This window comes from Triticum dicoccoides, chromosome 7B (genome assembly GCF_002162155.2).
Source record: "Triticum dicoccoides isolate Atlit2015 ecotype Zavitan chromosome 7B, WEW_v2.0, whole genome shotgun sequence".
NCBI classification, from domain to species: Eukaryota; Viridiplantae; Streptophyta; class Magnoliopsida; order Poales; family Poaceae; genus Triticum; species Triticum dicoccoides.
Genome location: NC_041393.1, coordinates 165,810,684 through 165,829,915, shown reverse-complemented (window position 1 = coordinate 165,829,915; position 19,232 = coordinate 165,810,684). Strand labels below are relative to the sequence as shown.

Below are 19,232 nucleotides of genomic sequence, written 5' to 3'. Positions count from 1 at the left end.
TCATTCAAGGAACTATCGTGAATCACCTTATAAATTTCTTCCTTTAACACTCCATCACAATTTTTAGATTCACGAATTTCAAGCAAAGCTTCATATAGATAATCTAGTGCATTCAACTCACTAGCAATTGGTTCATCATAATTGAATCATTTAAAAAGATTAGCAAAAGGATGAGAATCCATATTAATTTTCCTTATTTCTTTTTTTTGTTTTTGAGTGTTGACGTGAAGGCAAAAAGCAAGCAAATGAGCAAACAAGCAAAAAGGCAAACGGAAAATATTTTTGTATTTTTGTGAAAACGTTTTAGAAGTGGGGGAGATGAAAACGAGAGGTAAATAGCAAATAATATAAATAAAAGAATATGAAAGTTTATGCGTAGGTACTTGATAGATGTTGATGATGTCTTCCCGGCAACGGCGCCAGAAATCATTCCTGCTACTTGTGAGCTGCATTGGGATTTCCTTGAAGAGGAGGAGATGATGTAGTAAAGTAGAGATAAGTATTAAGTATTTCTCTCAGTTATGAAACCAAGGTTATCAATCTAGTAGGAGAACCAAGCAACACTATGTAAACAACACCTGCACACAAACAACAAATACTTGCAACTCAACGCGTAGAGGGGTTGTCAATCCCTCAATGGTATTGAGATAGATTAAACTGTATAGGATTTCATAAATAGATCTAACTAGAATACAAAATAAAATAAATACAATAAAATTGCATAAAGGTATTTTTAGGATTTTTCGTATGATAAAAGATAGACCCCGGGGCCATAGTTTTCACTAGAGGCTTCTCTCATGAGAATAGCATACGGTGGGTAAACAAATTACTGTTGAGCAATTGACAGAAAAGAAAATAATTATGACGATATCCAAGGCAATGATCATGTATATAGGCATCACGTCCAAGATTAGTAGACCGAAATGATTTTGCATCTGCTACTATTACTCCACACATCAACCGCTATCCTGCATGCATCTAGTGTATTAAGTCCATGGGAAAACAGAGTAATGCATTAAGAAAGATGACATGATGTAGACAATATAAACTCATGTATGAATAAACCCCATCTTGTTACCCTTAAGAGCAAAGATACATGCGTGGCATGTCCCCTTCTATCACTGGGATTGAGCACCGCAAGATCAAACCCATCACAAAGCACCTCTTCCCATGGCAAGATAAATCAATCTAGTTGGCCAAACCAAACCAATAAATTGGAGAATAAATACGAGGCTATAATTCATAAAAGAGTTCAGAGGAAACTCAAATAATATTCATGGATAGATCTGATCATAAACTCACAATTCATTGGATCCCAACAAACAAATCACGAAAAGTCAAATAGTCATTACATCAAATAGATCTCCAAGAACATTAAGGAGAACATTGTATTAAAGATCAACAAGAGAAAAGAAGCCATCTAGCTACTAACTACAAACCCATAGGTCTGTGGTAAACTACTCACGCATCATCGGAGGGGCAGCAAGGATGGTGAAGAACCCCTTCGTGATCGTTGCATCCTCCGGCAGAGTGCCAGAAATGACCCCTAGATTGGATCTCATGGTTCTGGAACTTGCGGCGGCGGAAAAAGTATTTCGTCGACTCCCTTGAGGGTTTTGGGATTTTAGAGTATTTATAGAGGCGGAGGTAGGTCAAACGGAGCCACGTGGGGCCCAATACCCACTAGGGCGCGCAGAGGTCCCTGGCACGACCTAGTGCCTAGTGGCCCATCTTCTAATGGCCTCCAGAAGCTTCTAGGGTCTCTTCTTACCAGAAAAAAATCTCTAAAAAGTTTCGTGGCATTTGGACTTCGTTTGGTATTGATATTCTGTAAAGTAAAAAAACAAGGAAAAAATAGCAACTGGCAGTGGGCACTAAGTTAATAGGTTAGTCCCAAAAAATGTTATAAAGTTGCTAGTAAATGTATATAAAACATCGAAGGTTGATAATATAATAGCATGAAACAATCAAAAATGATAGATATGTTGGAGACGTATCATAGTACACCCGGGGTGGCTCATCTACATGGAGGTCGGCGACAGGCCTTCCTGGGGGCCCAAGAAGCCCACCACATGCCTGACAACAGGAAGGATCTTGGAGGAACGGGTAGGCATCTACAGATCATTTTGGCCCCCAAGTCTACATTGACATCGGCGTAGATGTGAGGCCAAGTAATGGATGCGCGCAAGCAACCAATTGGAGACAACATGAATATGTGCAGACCACAAGTTGAAGACAGATGAATCTCTATTCACCACAAGTTGAAGACAGATGGATCTCTATTCTTCATTTTCAAGATGAAGGGGTTTACCTGTTTTATGATATTTCACCTGAGATAAAGGAGTAATTCCTAGGCAGTACTTGTCATGTGCTACAATGATTATGAGTTATTTACCTAGGATAACTACCCTTATCTAGTGTTGGTTAACTTGTCATGTGATATATTAATGATGAGTTATTATATGACTACGGATGATGATCGAGTTATTATATGACTACGATGATGATGATGCCGCACTATTTGACATGTGCTAGAATGATAATGAGTTATTATATATATATATATATATATATAGGGAAAATCCATCCTATCACCCGGTGGTAGTTACCCCACATATCTCATATACTATCATGTGGTAATATATGTACAATTTTATTATTTTGAATATGTTCATATATTATATCTAAGATATTTCAAAGCAAGTTACATGAAAAAATTGCATATGAGTCTATAGTTTTTGTTATATTTATGAAATACGTACATATTTGTACGTAAAAAAGAGCATACTCAAAATATGATACATACTACCTAAATATTAATATATATACTACCTAAACATTGTTATATACTACATACTACATATACATATTCTTGGTTTCGACAGATACTACATACAACATACAAAATGCAAGCGATGGTAACTATCACACAAGTGTCCAATGAAGGCATTCACATATCGTCTATTAATTCAACTTGCTTACTTGGATCTATCAACTTTAATTCAATCTATGTTTCTTCCACAATCTTCTCATTTTCTATTAATTCAACTTGCTGACTTGGACCCATCAACTTTAATTCAGTCTGTGTTTCTTTCTCAATCTTCTCATTGCTAGGGTAAAAATTTGTATAATGACGTATAAATACAATATAAATATATAAAAAATATACTAATAATAACTTCTCATTGCTATTGTATAAAAATTGTATAATGACGTATAAATACAATATAAATATAAAAAATATACACATAATAGTGGCAAGAAGCAACACCAGGCGGTACTGCTACATCGCCCGTAGCGTGGACCCCGTGCTACTGCTAGCACATTACCCTACACTACTATTAGGGTTTTCCTTAGTAGTCACTGTCGCAATTGTTACATGATTTTGGGTGAAAAGCCAAACTCAGTGATGACGACATTTATGGCACCACCTCAAAATCCTTGAGGTTTGTGAGGTGGTGGGTTCACGACAATTGTGCAGTTAGGCGGTGGAGGGCATCGACTCTGGGCGATGGAAGTACACATTACCCTACGCTACTATTAGGGTTTTCCTTAGTAGTCACTGTTACGATTGTTACATGATTTAGCTCAGTAATGGAGACATTTATGGCACCACCTCAAAATCCTTGAGGTTTGTGAGGTGGTGGGTTCACGACAATTGTGCAGGTTTGCGTTGTGGTTAGGCGGTGGAGGGCATCGACCCTGGACGATGGAAGTACGCATTTACCCTACGCTACGATTAGGGTTTTCCTTAGTAGTCACTGTCATGATTGTTACATGATTTTGGGTGCAAATGCTCAGTGATGACGGCATTTATGGCACCACCTCAAAATTCTTAAGGTTTGTGAGGTGATGGATTCAGGACAATTGTGCAGGTTTGCGTTGTGGTTAGACAATGAAGGGCATCGACTCTGGACAATGGAAGTATCCCGAGGTGGCGGTCTCGGATGGCAATGCAACGGTAGCGAGGTCGCCGGCCCAGCCTGAGGGGTTGGTTTGGCAGGAAGTCGGGACGGCCTGAAGGGTTGATGGCCCCGGATGTTTGGCACACGTTCATGGTCTACGGACAGTCATCTTGTGGAGCAAGGCTACAAGGCTCGTGAGCGATGTCGAAGGTGTCGGAGCAGCGGCTCCAGCCGGGTGTGTGTTCGTTGCGATTATGGCCCTGTGTCGTGTGGTCAACGAGGCTTCCTTGCTTGTGCCGTTTTCGGCTCGGTTTTTCTTATAAACTGGCCAGTATGTGAAGTTTTCGATCCGGTATTAAACTGGATCTAACTTCCTTCTGCTATAATGCAGTGCCGGTATTAAACTGAACCAACTTTGTTCTGCTATAATGCAGTGCCAGAGCCCCTGGCCCTCTGACAAGATTCCATAAAAAAAGAACCACATCTGCAAACCACGGCGACAGGAAGTCAAATTATCAAAGACGACGGCCCTGATTTATTAGGCGAGGGTATGCGTGGTGTGTTAATACTTCTCGATGTGCTTACGACAGATACAAGATACACCTAGTAGTTAAGATTCTGCAGTTGTGCACAACAGTAGGTTATGCTCCTGGATCTCCCAGTGCCCAGGCCCCTTCTCCTCAATGCACATGACCATGGTCAGCCTCGGCCTGCAATTTCATTTTCCCCATCAAGGAACATTAGAAACAGAAGAAACTCGGGCCTCCCCGGCAGAGAGCACTGAAAATCCTTGGTTACCTTGAGTATGTGCACCTTGTGATCGGCGTCGGCGTTGCGGTTCCTTCCGCGGTACTTCCTGAGCTGCTCCCTGACGACCTTGTCGTAGATGAAGGAGGCGCCCTTGAACTGCGGGAGCGCCAGCCACGCCACGAACAGCAGCTTCACCGGGTACCACACCGGTATCCTGGACGCATCAACAGAGCAATAATGATATCGACCGGCAGGGAGTACTGCACAGATTAAATGGGTAGCTGCTGGACTGGAGGGTAATAAGTTACCAGTAGAGGACGGGCTCGGCGAGCATCTCCATGAGGGTGATGAAGGAGTAGAGGATCCAGTAGGCCAGCCACTGCTCGTCGTCCACCTTGGACGGGCTCTCCATGGCGCACACCGACGCATACCTACAGAACAGATCCGTCAGTGCCACATCCAACACAAGAATTACGGGATTGCCCATCTACTAATAAAGTAGTAGTACTACAAACGATTGATCAACTTACAGAGGATACAGCAGCGTAATACTTGGCCTGCGCAAGGAGACGAAGCATCAGAGGATATCAGACTTCACTAGATCGGCTCGCCCACAGGAAAGAAAAGAACACCATGAGATCTGCGAGTAGATAGGATGGGATACATACCCGGCGACGGAGTGAAGGTGGGTGAGGAGCGCCCATGACTTGCCCATTCTCTCCTTCACAGCAGTCACCGGAACGAACGATGCACCGTCACCGCTGTAGGTATCTCGGCCGTAAGCACGAGACCTCGGAGGGAAGCAAAGCTCTATTCGACCGACTGACGTGAGACGCGAAGAAAGAATCAGTGCAGGACGAGCAGAGGATGGGCAGGGGAGAGATGGCTTTATAAACGAGAGCGGTGGTGGGCCGGTGGCAATGGCACCGGGTGCTTGGCGTGTACGTGGCGGCATCATGGGGTTTCTTCCATTGAGAGCTAGAGCTAGAGTGGCCGACCTGACAAGGTGAGCTGGTGTGAGTCGCTTTGCATGCCGAGGGTTCTTGACTTGCTGCCCTGGCTGCGAGGCAGTGCTCCGCGTGTCGGCGCACGCCGACGCGTGCCAAGGAGCAGCGGGGGGCTCGTGCCAACGCCCGCCGGCGTGGTTCCTGTCACGGCTCGCGAGGGTGCGAGTCTCTCGCTCGGTGTGTGCTTTTCTGACTTTACTAGCTAAGTGTCCGTGCGTTGCCACGGATTAACAAATATATATATACAAAGAGAAAATTCATGTGACATGAGAGTCAAAGGTCATTTCTATGGGATGATATCTCATGGTCATGATCTAGTAGATACATACATCTCGTCATTGTCTTTCTTCCACACTCCATGTCTGAGCTACCACGCGACATTCGACTTCCTTCTCCCACCATGCATGCTTTTATCTCCTATTTCTCCTACCTTTACCTTACACGACAGTACCAAGTTTCTTGTCCAACTATCATAATCTTCTTCGGTAGGGCACCCCCTTAGATTATTACTGACTTGTACATGTTGCAAATAAGATCAACGAAAATGGATACTAAATTTCTGATGAGAAATGAGAATTCAGGGCAATATCTTTCCAAGACAATAATAATTCCAAGACAATCTTTTTATACCTTCTGTCAACATTGGGACACACATTCCACACAATAAGCATGCAATGATGTTGATACTTGATTAATTGTCATTATATGTCTACAGTAAAGATAACTTTACTCAAAACCGCCTATCTTAGCCAAATCAACAAATCTCTCTCATTAATGCAATTTTCTTTAGAAAATAAATAATAGATTCTTTCCTATCTTAGCCAAATCAACGGATCTCTTTCATTAATGCAATTTACTTTAGCAAACAAATAATAGATTCTTTCCTACCTTAGCCAAATCAACGGATCTCTCCCATTAATGCAATTTGCTTTAGCAAACAAATAATAGATTCTTTCCTACCTTAGCCAAATCAATGGATCTCTCCCCGGTTCGATGGGCGCGTTTCGGTGGGTGGGCGTGGGGGTGGGGGTAATTTGATGGAAATAAACCGGTTGAAAATAAACCGGTTGAAAATAAACGGATCCTATCTCACTCTTCACTTTCTTTACAATAAACTTCAGAATAGCAATCTTGGCGAGTGATCTCGACAGGGTTCAATCAGCGTGGCGCACCGCTGATTCTTCCAGGAGTGGGTGCTGAGAGGAAGGATCCCAAACCTCCATTGTCAATCGGCCAGAGCTGCATCGTCCTTTGGATCAGAGCGTGGACGGGATCAAGACGGTAGGGTTTGAGGAATTTGTAGGACATGAGGGTTTATGGTTGGCAGCACGAGAACTCACCCATATCTTGGCAGACGGTAGGCCCGAGGTGCGGTCGTGTTCATGCTTCGGGAGCTGCCACATGCTGTCCTCGCCGCCATCAGCGACACCACCGCCATCGCCTGTTGCCACCACTTCAGCGCCACGAGCGTGGGACCGAGGGACGAAGGGAAGGGAAGGAAGTGAATTGACGTACCTATGTTTGGTATATATCACACGAGGAATCAAAACTGGATGCACGTGAAAGCATAGAGATGGGAGAGGAGGACAGAGGAAGGGAAGGGCAAGAGGAACCTGAGGATGTGCGATGAAGAAGCGATGCCAAAACATCACAAAGGGGGACCCGTAGCTCGTCACGTAGCGCGGCCGCCTCATTGCCGGCTGCCACCCCGCGCTACCGCCTCCGTGCGCAGGTTCCGTTCGTGGAGCGTGAGGAGCGCATGACCTGCCTTCACCGCGGCCTGGTCCTCCCCACTATCGTGAAGCTCCCCCGCATCGCCGCCCCAATTGCTCAGGATGACGGATGAAGATCCTGCAACAGCGACGTGGGTGAGGGATGCAGCCGGCGATGGAGGGATGATTTTCGTGGCTAAACCCTCCCTATCAAAATAACTACTTAAAAAAGGCAAAGATCGATGCATTAGGAAAATTAGGATTTGGAATTGATTGTCATAAAACAAAATTTTATTAATTGATAACGTGCTATCGGTACATGCCCGTTTATAACGTGTCTAGTTAGGAAACTTTGGAAAAGTTAGGAAAGTTTTTATTGTGAGGGTAAAAAAATCAATGTGAGGAGATATGGTGGTGGGATATGAGACGAAAATAAACCGGACGAAAATAAACCAGACGAAATATAACCAGACGAAAATAAACCGTGGACGCAATCCTACCAACTGCTCCATTAGGAGTAGAGATTAGCCGAAATGTTGTGCTCACATCTTACGTGGGCCGCCTTGCTAAAACAAAAGTTTAGTAGTATCGTCAACACGCTTAAAAAAGCAGATCTCTACTCACTTTCTTAGCACCGGTTGGTTGAATAGTCCCCCCATTTTCAACCGGTTTATTTTCAACCGGTTTTTCTTCGTCCCACCTCCCACCAGCCCCTCTCATCGGTTTTTTTCTTTTCTCGTCTGACCGGCAATACCCAACGTATTTATGGTAATCAATCATAATTAATCCACGTATATTAATTATCAATCCAGGTATGGTAAGGTCATAACTCAGGAAATTTTGAATATGACAATTATATGGTAATAAATTTAAATTACCCCAAATGCTATCAATCCAGATATGGTAAGGCCATAACTCGGGAAATATCGAATATGGTAATAAATTTAAATTACCACCAGGTATGGTAAGGCTATCCACGTATAGTAATAAATCATATAGTAATAAATCATAATTAATCCACGTATAGTAATAAATCAATCCAGGTATGGTAAGGTCATAACTCAGGAAATTTTAAATATGGTAATAAATTTAAATTACCCCAAAGGCTATCAATCCAGGTATGGTAAGGCCAAAAATCGGGAAATATCAAATATGGTAATAAATTTAAATTACCCCAAAGGCTACCAATCCAGGTATGGTAAGGCCATAACTCGGGAAATATCGAATATGGTAATAAATTTAAATCACCACTAGGTATGGTAAGGCTATCCACGTATAGTAATAAATCATATAGTAATAAATCATAATTAATCCACGTGTACTAATAAATCAATCCAGGTATGGTAAGGCCATAACTCAGAAAATATCGAATATGGTAATAAATCAGCGATCCGTCCGCATTACTAGCTCATCCGATAAATCAGCGATCGAGTAATTAAACCGTGCAGTAATTAGTACTCCCTCCGTATATGGAAGGAACCACCGGAGTATTCCATAGATTAGCCACAGGATTTTGACAATCTCGCTGTGGCATCTCGGATTTCGAAAATCACGCGCCCGCAGACGCCGCCGTGCCCCCCCCCCTGCAACCACCGCCGGAGTCGGAGGCAAACGCGATCGCAATCGCGACGTGTATATATATACAAGGACGTACTACGTGCACAAGGGCCTGCAAGCAAACCCCAGTGCTCCTGATCACCATGCATTTCTTCCAGGTCGTCATGGCGTGGATGTTCCCGTGCACCGTGTGGGCGGCGATGGCGCCGGCCGTGGCGACGGCAGCGACCATGGACGGCGCTTCGAGCTTTGAGCAGGGCAGCTCCTCGTCGCCGGCGTTCGGCCCTGGCGATGCTAAGGTGGCCTCCGACCCGGGCTCCTCCCCGACGTCGAGGTCGTCCACCTCCTCCTCCTTGCTCGGCGCCCGAAGCAGCTCATCGAACAGCGCGCACTCACCAGTGAGGGAGGGCGGTGACACGGCCGCACGGAAGGGCCACGCGCTAAGGCGGTGCCTGCACAGGTTCGCCAGAAATCTGCAGCGCACCGGTGCTGCGGACGAGCGGTCAGACGGGCGCGGGAGACGGAAGGGCCAGGCGATGAAGCCGGACGGGAGGGTCGCCGCCGGCGAGGACGGCACCGCCCGGGCGAGGGAGGAGGCCGTCGCGAGCGCGATCGCCTACTGCAAGGAGTCGAGCCGGCAGCGCTGCAGGCCGCCGTTGGCTCCCTCGCCCAGCTTGGACGGCTGGCTCCTCATTCGTCTGGAGGAGGAGATCGGCACCAGCGCCACGAGCGCCGTCTCGCCCTGCGAATGCGAGGCGCAGGGCACCTCGAGCGCCGCCGCCCCCCACCACGGCCACGCGGCCTGCGACGGTACGTGTTGTCAACCGATCCGTCGGTCGATCTGCTCTGTTGCACCCGTGCACGTCTAAACCGTCGTTGATCTCCTTCGTGCAGCAGAATGCGGCGGCGGCAGGCCGTCGACGGTGGAAACTCGGCGAGGTCCAGCCGGGGAGATGGAAAAGGGTGACGCTGTCGACGGGCTTGACGGGGACGTCCTTAGGATAACGAGTTACTTCGCCGCCAAATATGTGCGCGCGGTGCGCCATTGAAGAATAGCTCGGGGTCCGTCTCACATGAGGCGAAGCAAACAGTTTTTCGTAATCTAGAGGACCTTGTCTTATGTACCTTCGATCTTGTATGATCTGTCCATATCAGTGTGCGAGTAGTAGTAATATGATTGTAGTAAGATCTGTCCATATCAATTGTCGATCTTATTCTTATATAATATGATGGCTTGCAGCGTTCCTAAGATCTAACGAGAATCTCCTGGAGTTAACGACACAATCGTTCGATTGTTTCTGTATCAGACTGCAATTTTGAAGCTTAATTGGCAAAGGAGTTAAGATATAGACAATCCTATTTATTCGAACTAGCTTTGCTGAATCGAAAGAAAAGAGACAACTTGGATTCAATCAAAAGAAATTAGAAGATTTTAGTACTGGCATGTATTCACCTCAATCACTATATGCTCTGTTTGTACTCTACACATGAGGAATATATTCACCTTTAACTTCTTTTTTTGCGGAAATAAGACTTTCATTCATCAACCATGGTCATTACACTCCAGATTTTACATAGAGCGTGAATTCCATCCGGTGCATGCCCATGCACGTTGAATTATCAAATGAGTATAAAGTTGGTCTTTTTTTTAACTACTACACTCCAGATTCTCGAGCATGGAGATAGGCGAGTTGTAGACCAAGAGCTCGTACAGATATAGGCGAGTTGTAGACAAGAGCTGGTGGGCAGCAAGAAACACATACACACCAAAGAACAAATCTGAGTCACATGCCTACTTGTATTGGTTTCTACAAAGAGCGGCTAGCTTATATCTTAGACCAGTCGGTCACTGTCGAGGTCGCCAAGGTGATCTTACAGCACCGCCGTGGGGATTTCTCATATGATTTTATGTAGGCAAGCCGCAAGCGGTGGTGGTGATTGGCTGGGTGGTGTCGCTGCCTTGGGAAGAGACGAAGTGATGGTAAAAGTAAGCAGGATCCGATGATTCCTCCGTGGGGATAGCCAAAGTCAAGATGTCGACTACAGACTCGCCGCAGACTTGCAGTGAACCTGGATGCGGCGAGCCTGATTTGTGGATCGATGGCGGGTCTTGACTTTGTTAGGCTGGGATTGGATGGTTGCGGAGGGTGGTGTGCTTGGTTGGGTTCCCATGGAAGAATGTGGCCTCCTCGTGGATCTGGTCATGCCCATCCTAGAGAACATTGTGTCCCTAGCTCCCTCGAGGAGCAAGGACAGTGCAAGCGGCAGCATGGGGTAGGGGTAGATGTGGGGAGGGATGTCGGCGGCTGCTCGAGGTCATCATGATGAAACCCTTGACGTCCCATCTTTATCAATGGAAGTGGAAGAGCACGAAGTCGAGATTGGATAGGAGTTTGAGTTTTTTTTGGCACCGATCGGTTCCCCACTTTAGAGATGTATTTTTTTTGCGTGCGAGCAAACAGTGGGTTGATTCTAAAAGGGATAGGCACTTTTCAACAGAAGTGCATGACGGACCAAAAATATGACCTCATTTTATTCGTTTGATAGATATCGTATTATTCGTTGTTGTTCGTTCGGTGAAATTTCCTAATATTTGATTGTTGTGTTTCTAATTAGAGCACCCCATAATCACCCAATATGAGGGGATGATAAATGAAAAATACTAATTATAAATTTTGAAAAGCCCGTGGTAACGCACGGGCGTTATACTAGTTCTTTAAATTGCCTAAAAAAGCAGATTTTCTAAAAGTGTATATCCCAACAAGCTTTTACGGGTTCCCGTATGCTCATACAGAATAGATCTCGTAAATTGATACTACTCCTTTCGTTTCTAAATTATTTGTTTTCTAGAGATTTCAACAAGTAATTATATACGAAGCAAAACGAGTGAATCTACACTTTAAAATATATCTATATACATCCGTATGTGGTAATCCATTTGAAATCTTAAAAAAAACAAATGTACAATGGGAGTATAATTTAAGAACAAGTTCACCTTAGAACTTGTTCGTCGCCACCCACAACAGTGCATACATACGAAATACATAGTTCGTGATAGTAAGTTAGTAACCCTTGTTGATGGCGTCCTCACTCATCAACGTCGAGGTAATACTTGGACGCCGTCTTACGGAGGGCGTGTGCGAGGTCGTGCTCCTCCTTGGCGGCGGCGAGGCGGTCAGCGACACCTTCTTCTCTGGCCGCCGCCACACGCTCCGCCCCGATGAGCTCCTCATCGACGGCATGGCACCTCTTGATGTGTGGCAAGATGTGCTCGTTGAGCACATCAAAACCAGCCCAAGGGTTCCGCCTGACGCTCCAGGAGAGCCGACCGTGGTACAACGCGTGCGTCAACTACCATGATGGCTGGAGTTGTCGGCCTCCGCATCGTGTCGTGTGTGCTTGCTCGGACGAGACCTGACATGGTTCGAGTCGTGTCGCCGACCATTGAGAAGGGAAAAACGCAGAAGAGCAAGCTCACACGGTTAGTAGGCTGGTCCATCTATCGATCTAGGCGTGCGTAGCCTCGACTAATTTGCTGCAAAATGCGGCATATAGGAAATTCTCATAGCCTGGTTCCTGTTCCCCAAGTTTTTTTTTTGAGTCTAAACAAACTTTACTTTATTAAATAATGTTCATAGGGATACAATTCAAATTTGGGGGTTTAAAAGCCACACATGGCGCCCCGGGTCCAGACCAAAAGTATGCTTAGCAAGGCTATGTGCCTCTTGATTGGTTTCCCGTCCTTCAAAGATGACGGAACATTGATGGAAAAGCTCCATCGTCTCTCTAATTTCCTTCACAATAATTGCATACATTTCACCAATGCCTAGCCTAATATCCGGCACCACACCCTTGGAGTCGGAGGCTACTATCAGATGAGATAACGAAAGATCTTGGGCAAGAGCAAGAGCCTCCCGGCAGGCTTGCCGTCTCCGTCCCTGCACACTGCACTGAATGAGCATTCATCGTTTGTTCAATTAACAGCTCCGTCAACACGTATTTTTGCAAAGTTCTCCGGTGGCCTCAACCCCCTAGGCTTCCTGACACTGGATCGAGTAGCTGGAGTATTCTTCACCACATTTGGCTTACAGTCATTGAATTCCCGAATGTACTTCATGATAAATTGGTGGGTTGACATCGGACTCTGATAGATGTGCTCGTGTAAGGCTTGGCGTCGAGAGAACCAAATGGCCCAAAGACTAACCAGTACCTGAGTAAACTTCGCCGACGGAAACGTGTCCAGGAGTGAGAATATCCAGCGTTTAGCGTCTCGTTCAGTCGTTTCCGATAGAACTTGAAAGATCTCCGGCGATTGTAATGCCCAAACGAACGAGCAACATGGCAATGCAGAAGGGAGTGTTGCCAGGAGTCTGTTGCACCGCATAGACCGCAGCTGTCCACCGTTGACATGTTTCGGTGATGTAACACATCCGCCGTCGGGATCGACTGTTGGGCTAGTCTCCAAAGAAAGATCTTAACCTTTGAAGGCACATCTAGTTTCCACAGCTTGGACCACGACTTCTGTTCACCTTCGGAATTTGAAGAATCTGAACGCCCCTCCAACCAAGCTTCTCGGCTGTGTTTTGTTGTGACTACTGTTCCCCAAGTGGTACGTCGCTGGAGCAAATCCACAACAGGCGGGCTACTGTTATTGGTAGCTTCCGTGCAGGACTGCCCTTTTTCTGTGTTTCTCTCTTTTCATTTTGCTATTTTATTTCTTTTTTTTGTGCGGTTTATCACGTTTTGTTCTGTTCCTTTTTTTCTTCCTTTTCATATTTATTCTGTAAATACATCTTTCAAAAATATTAAATTTGTAAAGGTTTAGAATATCATAAAATTCGCATCATTTTCTAATTTGTGAACTGTTATATGTTTATAAATTCATATCATTTTTATAAATTTTAGAATATTTTAAAATTTATGAGGATTTTTCTGAATTCATGAACATCTCAAATTGTGTATAGTGTGTGAAGATATTTGAAATTTTAAAATCGTGTATATTTGTCAAATCAACGAAGTACTCCTATTTTCAAATTCTTGAACACCTTTTTAAATCCGTGACCTTTATAAAATTAGCGAACATAGGAAAAAACCAAGCAAGACCCTACCCAGGTGCGCCCATACGGACGGTTTGCTACGCTGTTGGCTAAGAAAACTAGAAATAAATAATCGACAGGAAAAAAAAAGGAGTCGACCGAAGGAGTGCGTGCTCTCATTATATACTAGTAAATGTGCACGTGCAACGCACGTCTCAACCAATGCACATGAAATTCATGTGATAGTTCATATGCTGGAAAATTCAGAAAATAGAAGGAACGATTATGAAGAAACCATTGAGCAACAATACGTAATATTGATGCACAACACCAACTCAAATTGCCTCTCCAAGTTTTGAAGTGAAAGCACAAGTATGTATATAAAGATTTTTCCGGAAATAGCATAGTGCACAGAAATATATCGAAAAAAATGTTGCAAGGGGCATACCATTGTTTTAGCCATGAAAGGAACCAACAAAGAAATCAAAATACGTAACAATGTTTGGCACAACTGTACTCTCATTTTAAGCTTGTGGGGCTACAACAAATGTCGCCTGAAAGCATTGTTCGGACGTCCAACTCATATTTCTCTGGCCCCATGAACTCTTTCACCCAACTTCGGCCAAGCCATGCAGCGGGGAAGGATCCATTGACGTTGTCGGAACTACATCTAGATTATTCTTCCTCATCAGTATTATGATAAACAATTTACAACAACAATGACTATATAACGGAACAAATATGTACAATGATAGTACAGAATCTAAAATAAGGACCATTGATCAGATGTTGGAGCATCAACATTGATAGAAAAAGCAAATCCATGCATGTCACAACATGCTACTTACATTTCCCATGTCATGGATACAATCTTAATATCTCAAAAAAGATTATAGATAGATTAGAATTGGGAAATGAGGTGATCCAGAAATTGGATATTTCACTGGCTGAGGGCAATCTCCATTAGTACAAAATCAGTATGTTCATACTCAACTTGTATGAAAGAACTATAATACTTGTTGTATGAGTCCAATTAGGAGTGGTCAGAAATTAGGAGAAGCTTCCTAGCAATTTGAATGCAGATTTGAGGCTTGGCATTTTTGATGGCTGAGTAAAAAAACATTTGAAACAAGGCAAAAGACTTGCCATTTTCATTGATTAAGAAGAGAATTGCACGGTTAATTGACGGAAAACTGGGCTAAAACCGATACATCCCAACCCATATGACATGGGCACCACCGGTCAACCTGGCCGCCGACATGGCACACAGAGCTACAAAGAAGAAAGACATCCGTAGAGGAGTAGCAATATATCCAGCGGGCGGGCGAAGTGGTGAGGGTGTCGGCAATATATCCAGCAGAGCTATAGTGTGAGATTTATGGCTACGATGATTCAGACTAAATTTTCTTCTCATATTATTTTTTACTTGGGCACGTTCAGTTTTCTGGTTAATTCACTACCCCTAAATGCTCCGGCAAATTATCATAAGCAGAAAACATGTACTTCCTCCGTTCCTAAATGCAAGTCTTTTTAAAGATTCCAATATGGACTATATACAGAGCAAAATGAGTGAATCTACACTTTAAAATACATCTATATAAATCCGTATGTAGTTCATATTGACATCTCTAAAAAGACATATTTAGGGACAGGGGGAGTATATCTGTAAGCAAGTTGTAAAAGAAAAAAAAACATAGTCATATCATTTCAAAGAATGTTACATGCCAATAGGTTATAATTTTGCTATTGTCATCAAATGCATATCATCAATGTCAGTACAGTCAAATATAATGGCATGTCAACCCGGAATATACAAGGTCAATCATATAGATGCAACAGTGCAAGAAGAGTTACTAATCATTGCATTCTAGTGGTTGCATTGAGCAGCAATACTCATTATGTACAAACAATACAACATAGGAAGAGTGAGATGATATAACTAATAAAGTTCAAAGAATGTACTGCTGACAAAGATCCTTTACTTGATAAAGGCAGTAGTCGCTTGAGAAGTAGTCCTTCCCGATAAAGATGATCTGCGAATGATCCATCTGCATGTACATATTTTTAACACGCGCCGATCTGCAAATCTATGTGAGTAAGCTTGTGCCAATTTATTTTGTAGGAGTTGTGGGCAGCCCAAGTGCCTGGGAGAGCGCTGCCACTGTTGTAGCACTTTCCGGCTTGCCGGCGTGGTGTAGAAGGCTGAAGGATGTATGGCTGCACTGAATCAGGAGGAAGTTTCAGTGTCTTGTGCATTTCGTACCAGTTTTCAGATCCACGTCGGGGCCTTGTTGGGGTTTTGCACTCACATATTATGAGTCCAACATCAGCTCACATCAGAGAAAATTCAGTTGAGCATGATCATTAATTTCTTTTTACATTGTTAAGTAGTACGATCATTACTTAGTCATAGTGTTTCATTACAAAGACTTCCAGATGTTGTCGCTTGCCAAAAGGAAGATATCGTGTCTTTACCACAATAGAATCTGAATAATTTATTCCAGTTCAGCATAGGATTTTCTGTCATGTTATTTGTGAAACACAACCTAATAAGAACTAAAAGCATAGGACTCTGTCATGTTATTTGTGAAACACAAAGGAATATGTTCCAAACCTGAAAGTTGGATGGGCCGGAGTTCCTTTGCTGAATCTAGTGTAGGCGTAGTGATGTGGTGTCACGTTGCTGCGTCCAGGCCATGGTGTCCGCGTGAGGAGTGTGGCGGCCATCACGGCAGCGTTGGATCAGTAAAGTCCTGGAATAGAGTGTGACACCGCGTTTCAGGCAATGGGTCTATGTGAGGGATGATGAAGCAACAATACAAATACTAATCGACATATAGTACATCTATTTTCACTAATGTGATGGCACAACCCAGAGCCTACATGTGTCTCAATTCTGAAAATTGTGAAGTGTGTAATCAGAACACTATTTCAGTTTGGTAGGGCGATCCAAACAGTGTACCCCCATCCATCCATTGTTAAATGATTGTCTGCTCATGAAGACCTGAGCATCGAGAAAGAAGACTAATTGGAGACCATGGAGTTGATCTTATACTTGAATAGTGAGTGCTTGACTATCATGGCTATCTTTATTTACGGATGTTTAAAGGGATTGGATACATCAGAGCGTCTTGAAGCAAACACAAGAGAGTGTCATACTCATAAATTTTCAAGAATGCGGGATCGATAAAATTGGTGTGCCATGTTATTTCTAGGGAATAAATCCCTGAGCTTTTGGGACAAAAAATCAGTTTAAAAAGGGGTGATGCCAGCAAGCTTATGTGACCTTCTCGGTCTAGATTCTGTGCTCAAACCTGCTGATGCACTTAGATGTTAGAAAGAGAGATTGGATGCAGAGGGCGTGATGGGTCGTACCGCGGCGACGCCTTGCTGCAAGTCTGGATTTAATAGGCGTATTCATGAAGATGCAGCGTGTAGGGTGGCCGCTGACGCATACACATACGCGCGGATGCTCCACGCTACGGCTGCGCAGCCGGGAGCCGCATCGCCGTGGGCGGAGGGGTGGGCCATGCACGCACTCGCCAGTGTGGACTGCTGCCTTGTCCGGTTGGACGCCCAGCTCAGCCTGGTCGAGCTCCTCGTTCCAGCGCTGGACGCCGGACGTCGTCCTGGCCGTCGTCGGTCCGGCGGACATGGCGTGGTGGGTTGGCGTCGGGGATAGCCGGAGAGAAGAGTTGTGTCCTTCATCTGCAGCCGTATGCTGGCGGCGGCGGCGATCTAATAACCCTGGATCCAGCCCTAGGGTACGATGGACATGGAATAGGGAGGAGCGGTATGTGGTCTTTACAATCGCTGGGATAGGAGTTGATTACGCTTTCATGGAACACGTATTAGGCGGACGAATCTTTGGCAGAGTATACGTTGGGCGGACTCTAATTGCTAATTGCTAACCTCATATTAATCTAGGCTGTTAGATCTAATTTGGTGGGATAATCAAACGGTAATAATCAACCGGTGTATATTTAACGGGGTGTCTCTAAGAAAGAAGATGTTTGCTTGTTTAATAGTAGTAGAGATGATGGCACAACCCAGAGCCTACATGTGTCTCAATTCTGAAAATTGTGAAGTGTGTAATCAGAACACTATTTCAGTTTGGTAGGGCGATCCAAACAGTGTACCCCCATCCATCCATTGTTAAATGATTGTCTGCTCATGAAGACCTGAGCATCGAGAAAGAAGACTAATTGGAGACCATGGAGCTGATCTTATACTTGAATAGTGAGTGCCTGACTATCATGGCTATCTTTATTTACGGATGTTTAAAGGGATTGGATACATCAGAGCGTCTTGAAGCAAACACAAGAGAGTGTCATACTCATAAATTTTCAAGAATGCGGGATCGATAAAATTGGTGTGCCATGTTATTTCTAGGGAATAAATCCCTGAGCTTTTGGGACAAAAAATCAGTTTAAAAAGGGGTGATGCCAGCAAGCTTATGTGACCTTCTCGGTCTAGATTCTGTGCTCAAACCTGCTGATGCACTTAGATGTTAGAAAGAGAGATTGGATGCAGAGGGCGTGATGGGTCGTACCGCGGCGACGCCTTGCTGCAAGTCTGGATTTAATAGGCGTATTCATGAAGATGCAGCGTGTAGGGTGGCCGCTGACGCATACACATACGCGCGGATGCTCCACGCTGCGGCTGCGCAGCCGGGAGCCGCATCGCCGTGGGCGGAGGGGTGGGCCATGCACGCACTCGCCGGCGTGGACTGCTGCCTTGTCCGGTTGGACGCCCAGCTCAGCCTGGTCGAGCTCCTCGTTCCAGCGCTGGACGCCGGACGTCGTCCTGGCCGTCGTCGGTCCGGCGGACATGGCGTGGTGGGTTGGCGTCGGGGATAGCCGGAGAGAAGAGTTGTGGCCTTCATCTGCAGCCGTATGCTGGCGGCGGCGGCGATCTAATAACCCTGGATCCAGCCCTAGGGTACGATGGACATGGAATAGGGAGGAGCGGTATGTGGTCTTTACAATCGCTGGGATAGGAGCTGATTATGCTTTCATGGAACACGTATTAGGCGGACGAATCTTTGGCAGAGTATACGTCGGGCGGACTGTAATTGCTAATTGCTAACCTCATATTAATCTAGGCTGTTAGATCTAATTTGGTGGGATAATCAGACGGTAATAATCAACCGGTGTATATTTAACGGGGTGTCTCTAAGAAAGAAGATGTTTGCTTGTTTAATAGTAGTAGAGAGTAGAGATAGCGCCAATGTCAATGTAACATCGCCTTACTGCGAAACATACG

At 44.7% G+C, this 19,232-nt stretch overlaps 1 protein-coding gene and 1 long non-coding RNA gene across 3 annotated transcripts; both read right to left on the bottom strand.

The window, feature by feature from the left end:
- Window positions 1-4,412: 4,412 nt before the first annotated feature.
- LOC119338151 (protein HVA22-like) lies at window positions 4,413-5,656 on the bottom strand. Of its 2 annotated transcripts, none has more exons than XM_037610447.1 (5): window positions 5,324-5,656; window positions 5,186-5,212; window positions 4,964-5,086; window positions 4,719-4,869; window positions 4,413-4,615 (listed from the first exon to the last, which is right to left on the bottom strand). In XM_037610447.1, the coding sequence occupies exons 1-5, from the start codon at window positions 5,611-5,613 to the stop codon at window positions 4,586-4,588; spliced, it is 621 nt and encodes a 206-aa protein (XP_037466344.1). In that variant the 5' UTR covers window positions 5,614-5,656; the 3' UTR covers window positions 4,413-4,585. The 2 variants fall into 2 exon arrangements, with proteins under 2 accessions (XP_037466344.1, XP_037466343.1); XM_037610446.1 differs by having other exon boundaries at window positions 4,704-4,869; window positions 5,324-5,642.
- An 8,658-nt stretch (window positions 5,657-14,314) lies between these two features.
- Window positions 14,315-17,446, bottom strand: LOC119336145. Its single transcript, XR_005162224.1, has 3 exons — window positions 17,343-17,446; window positions 16,582-16,720; window positions 14,315-16,189 (listed from the first exon to the last, which is right to left on the bottom strand). It is a non-coding gene; the product is annotated as an uncharacterized LOC119336145 (long non-coding RNA).
- Between the last annotated feature and the right edge of the window lie 1,786 nt (window positions 17,447-19,232).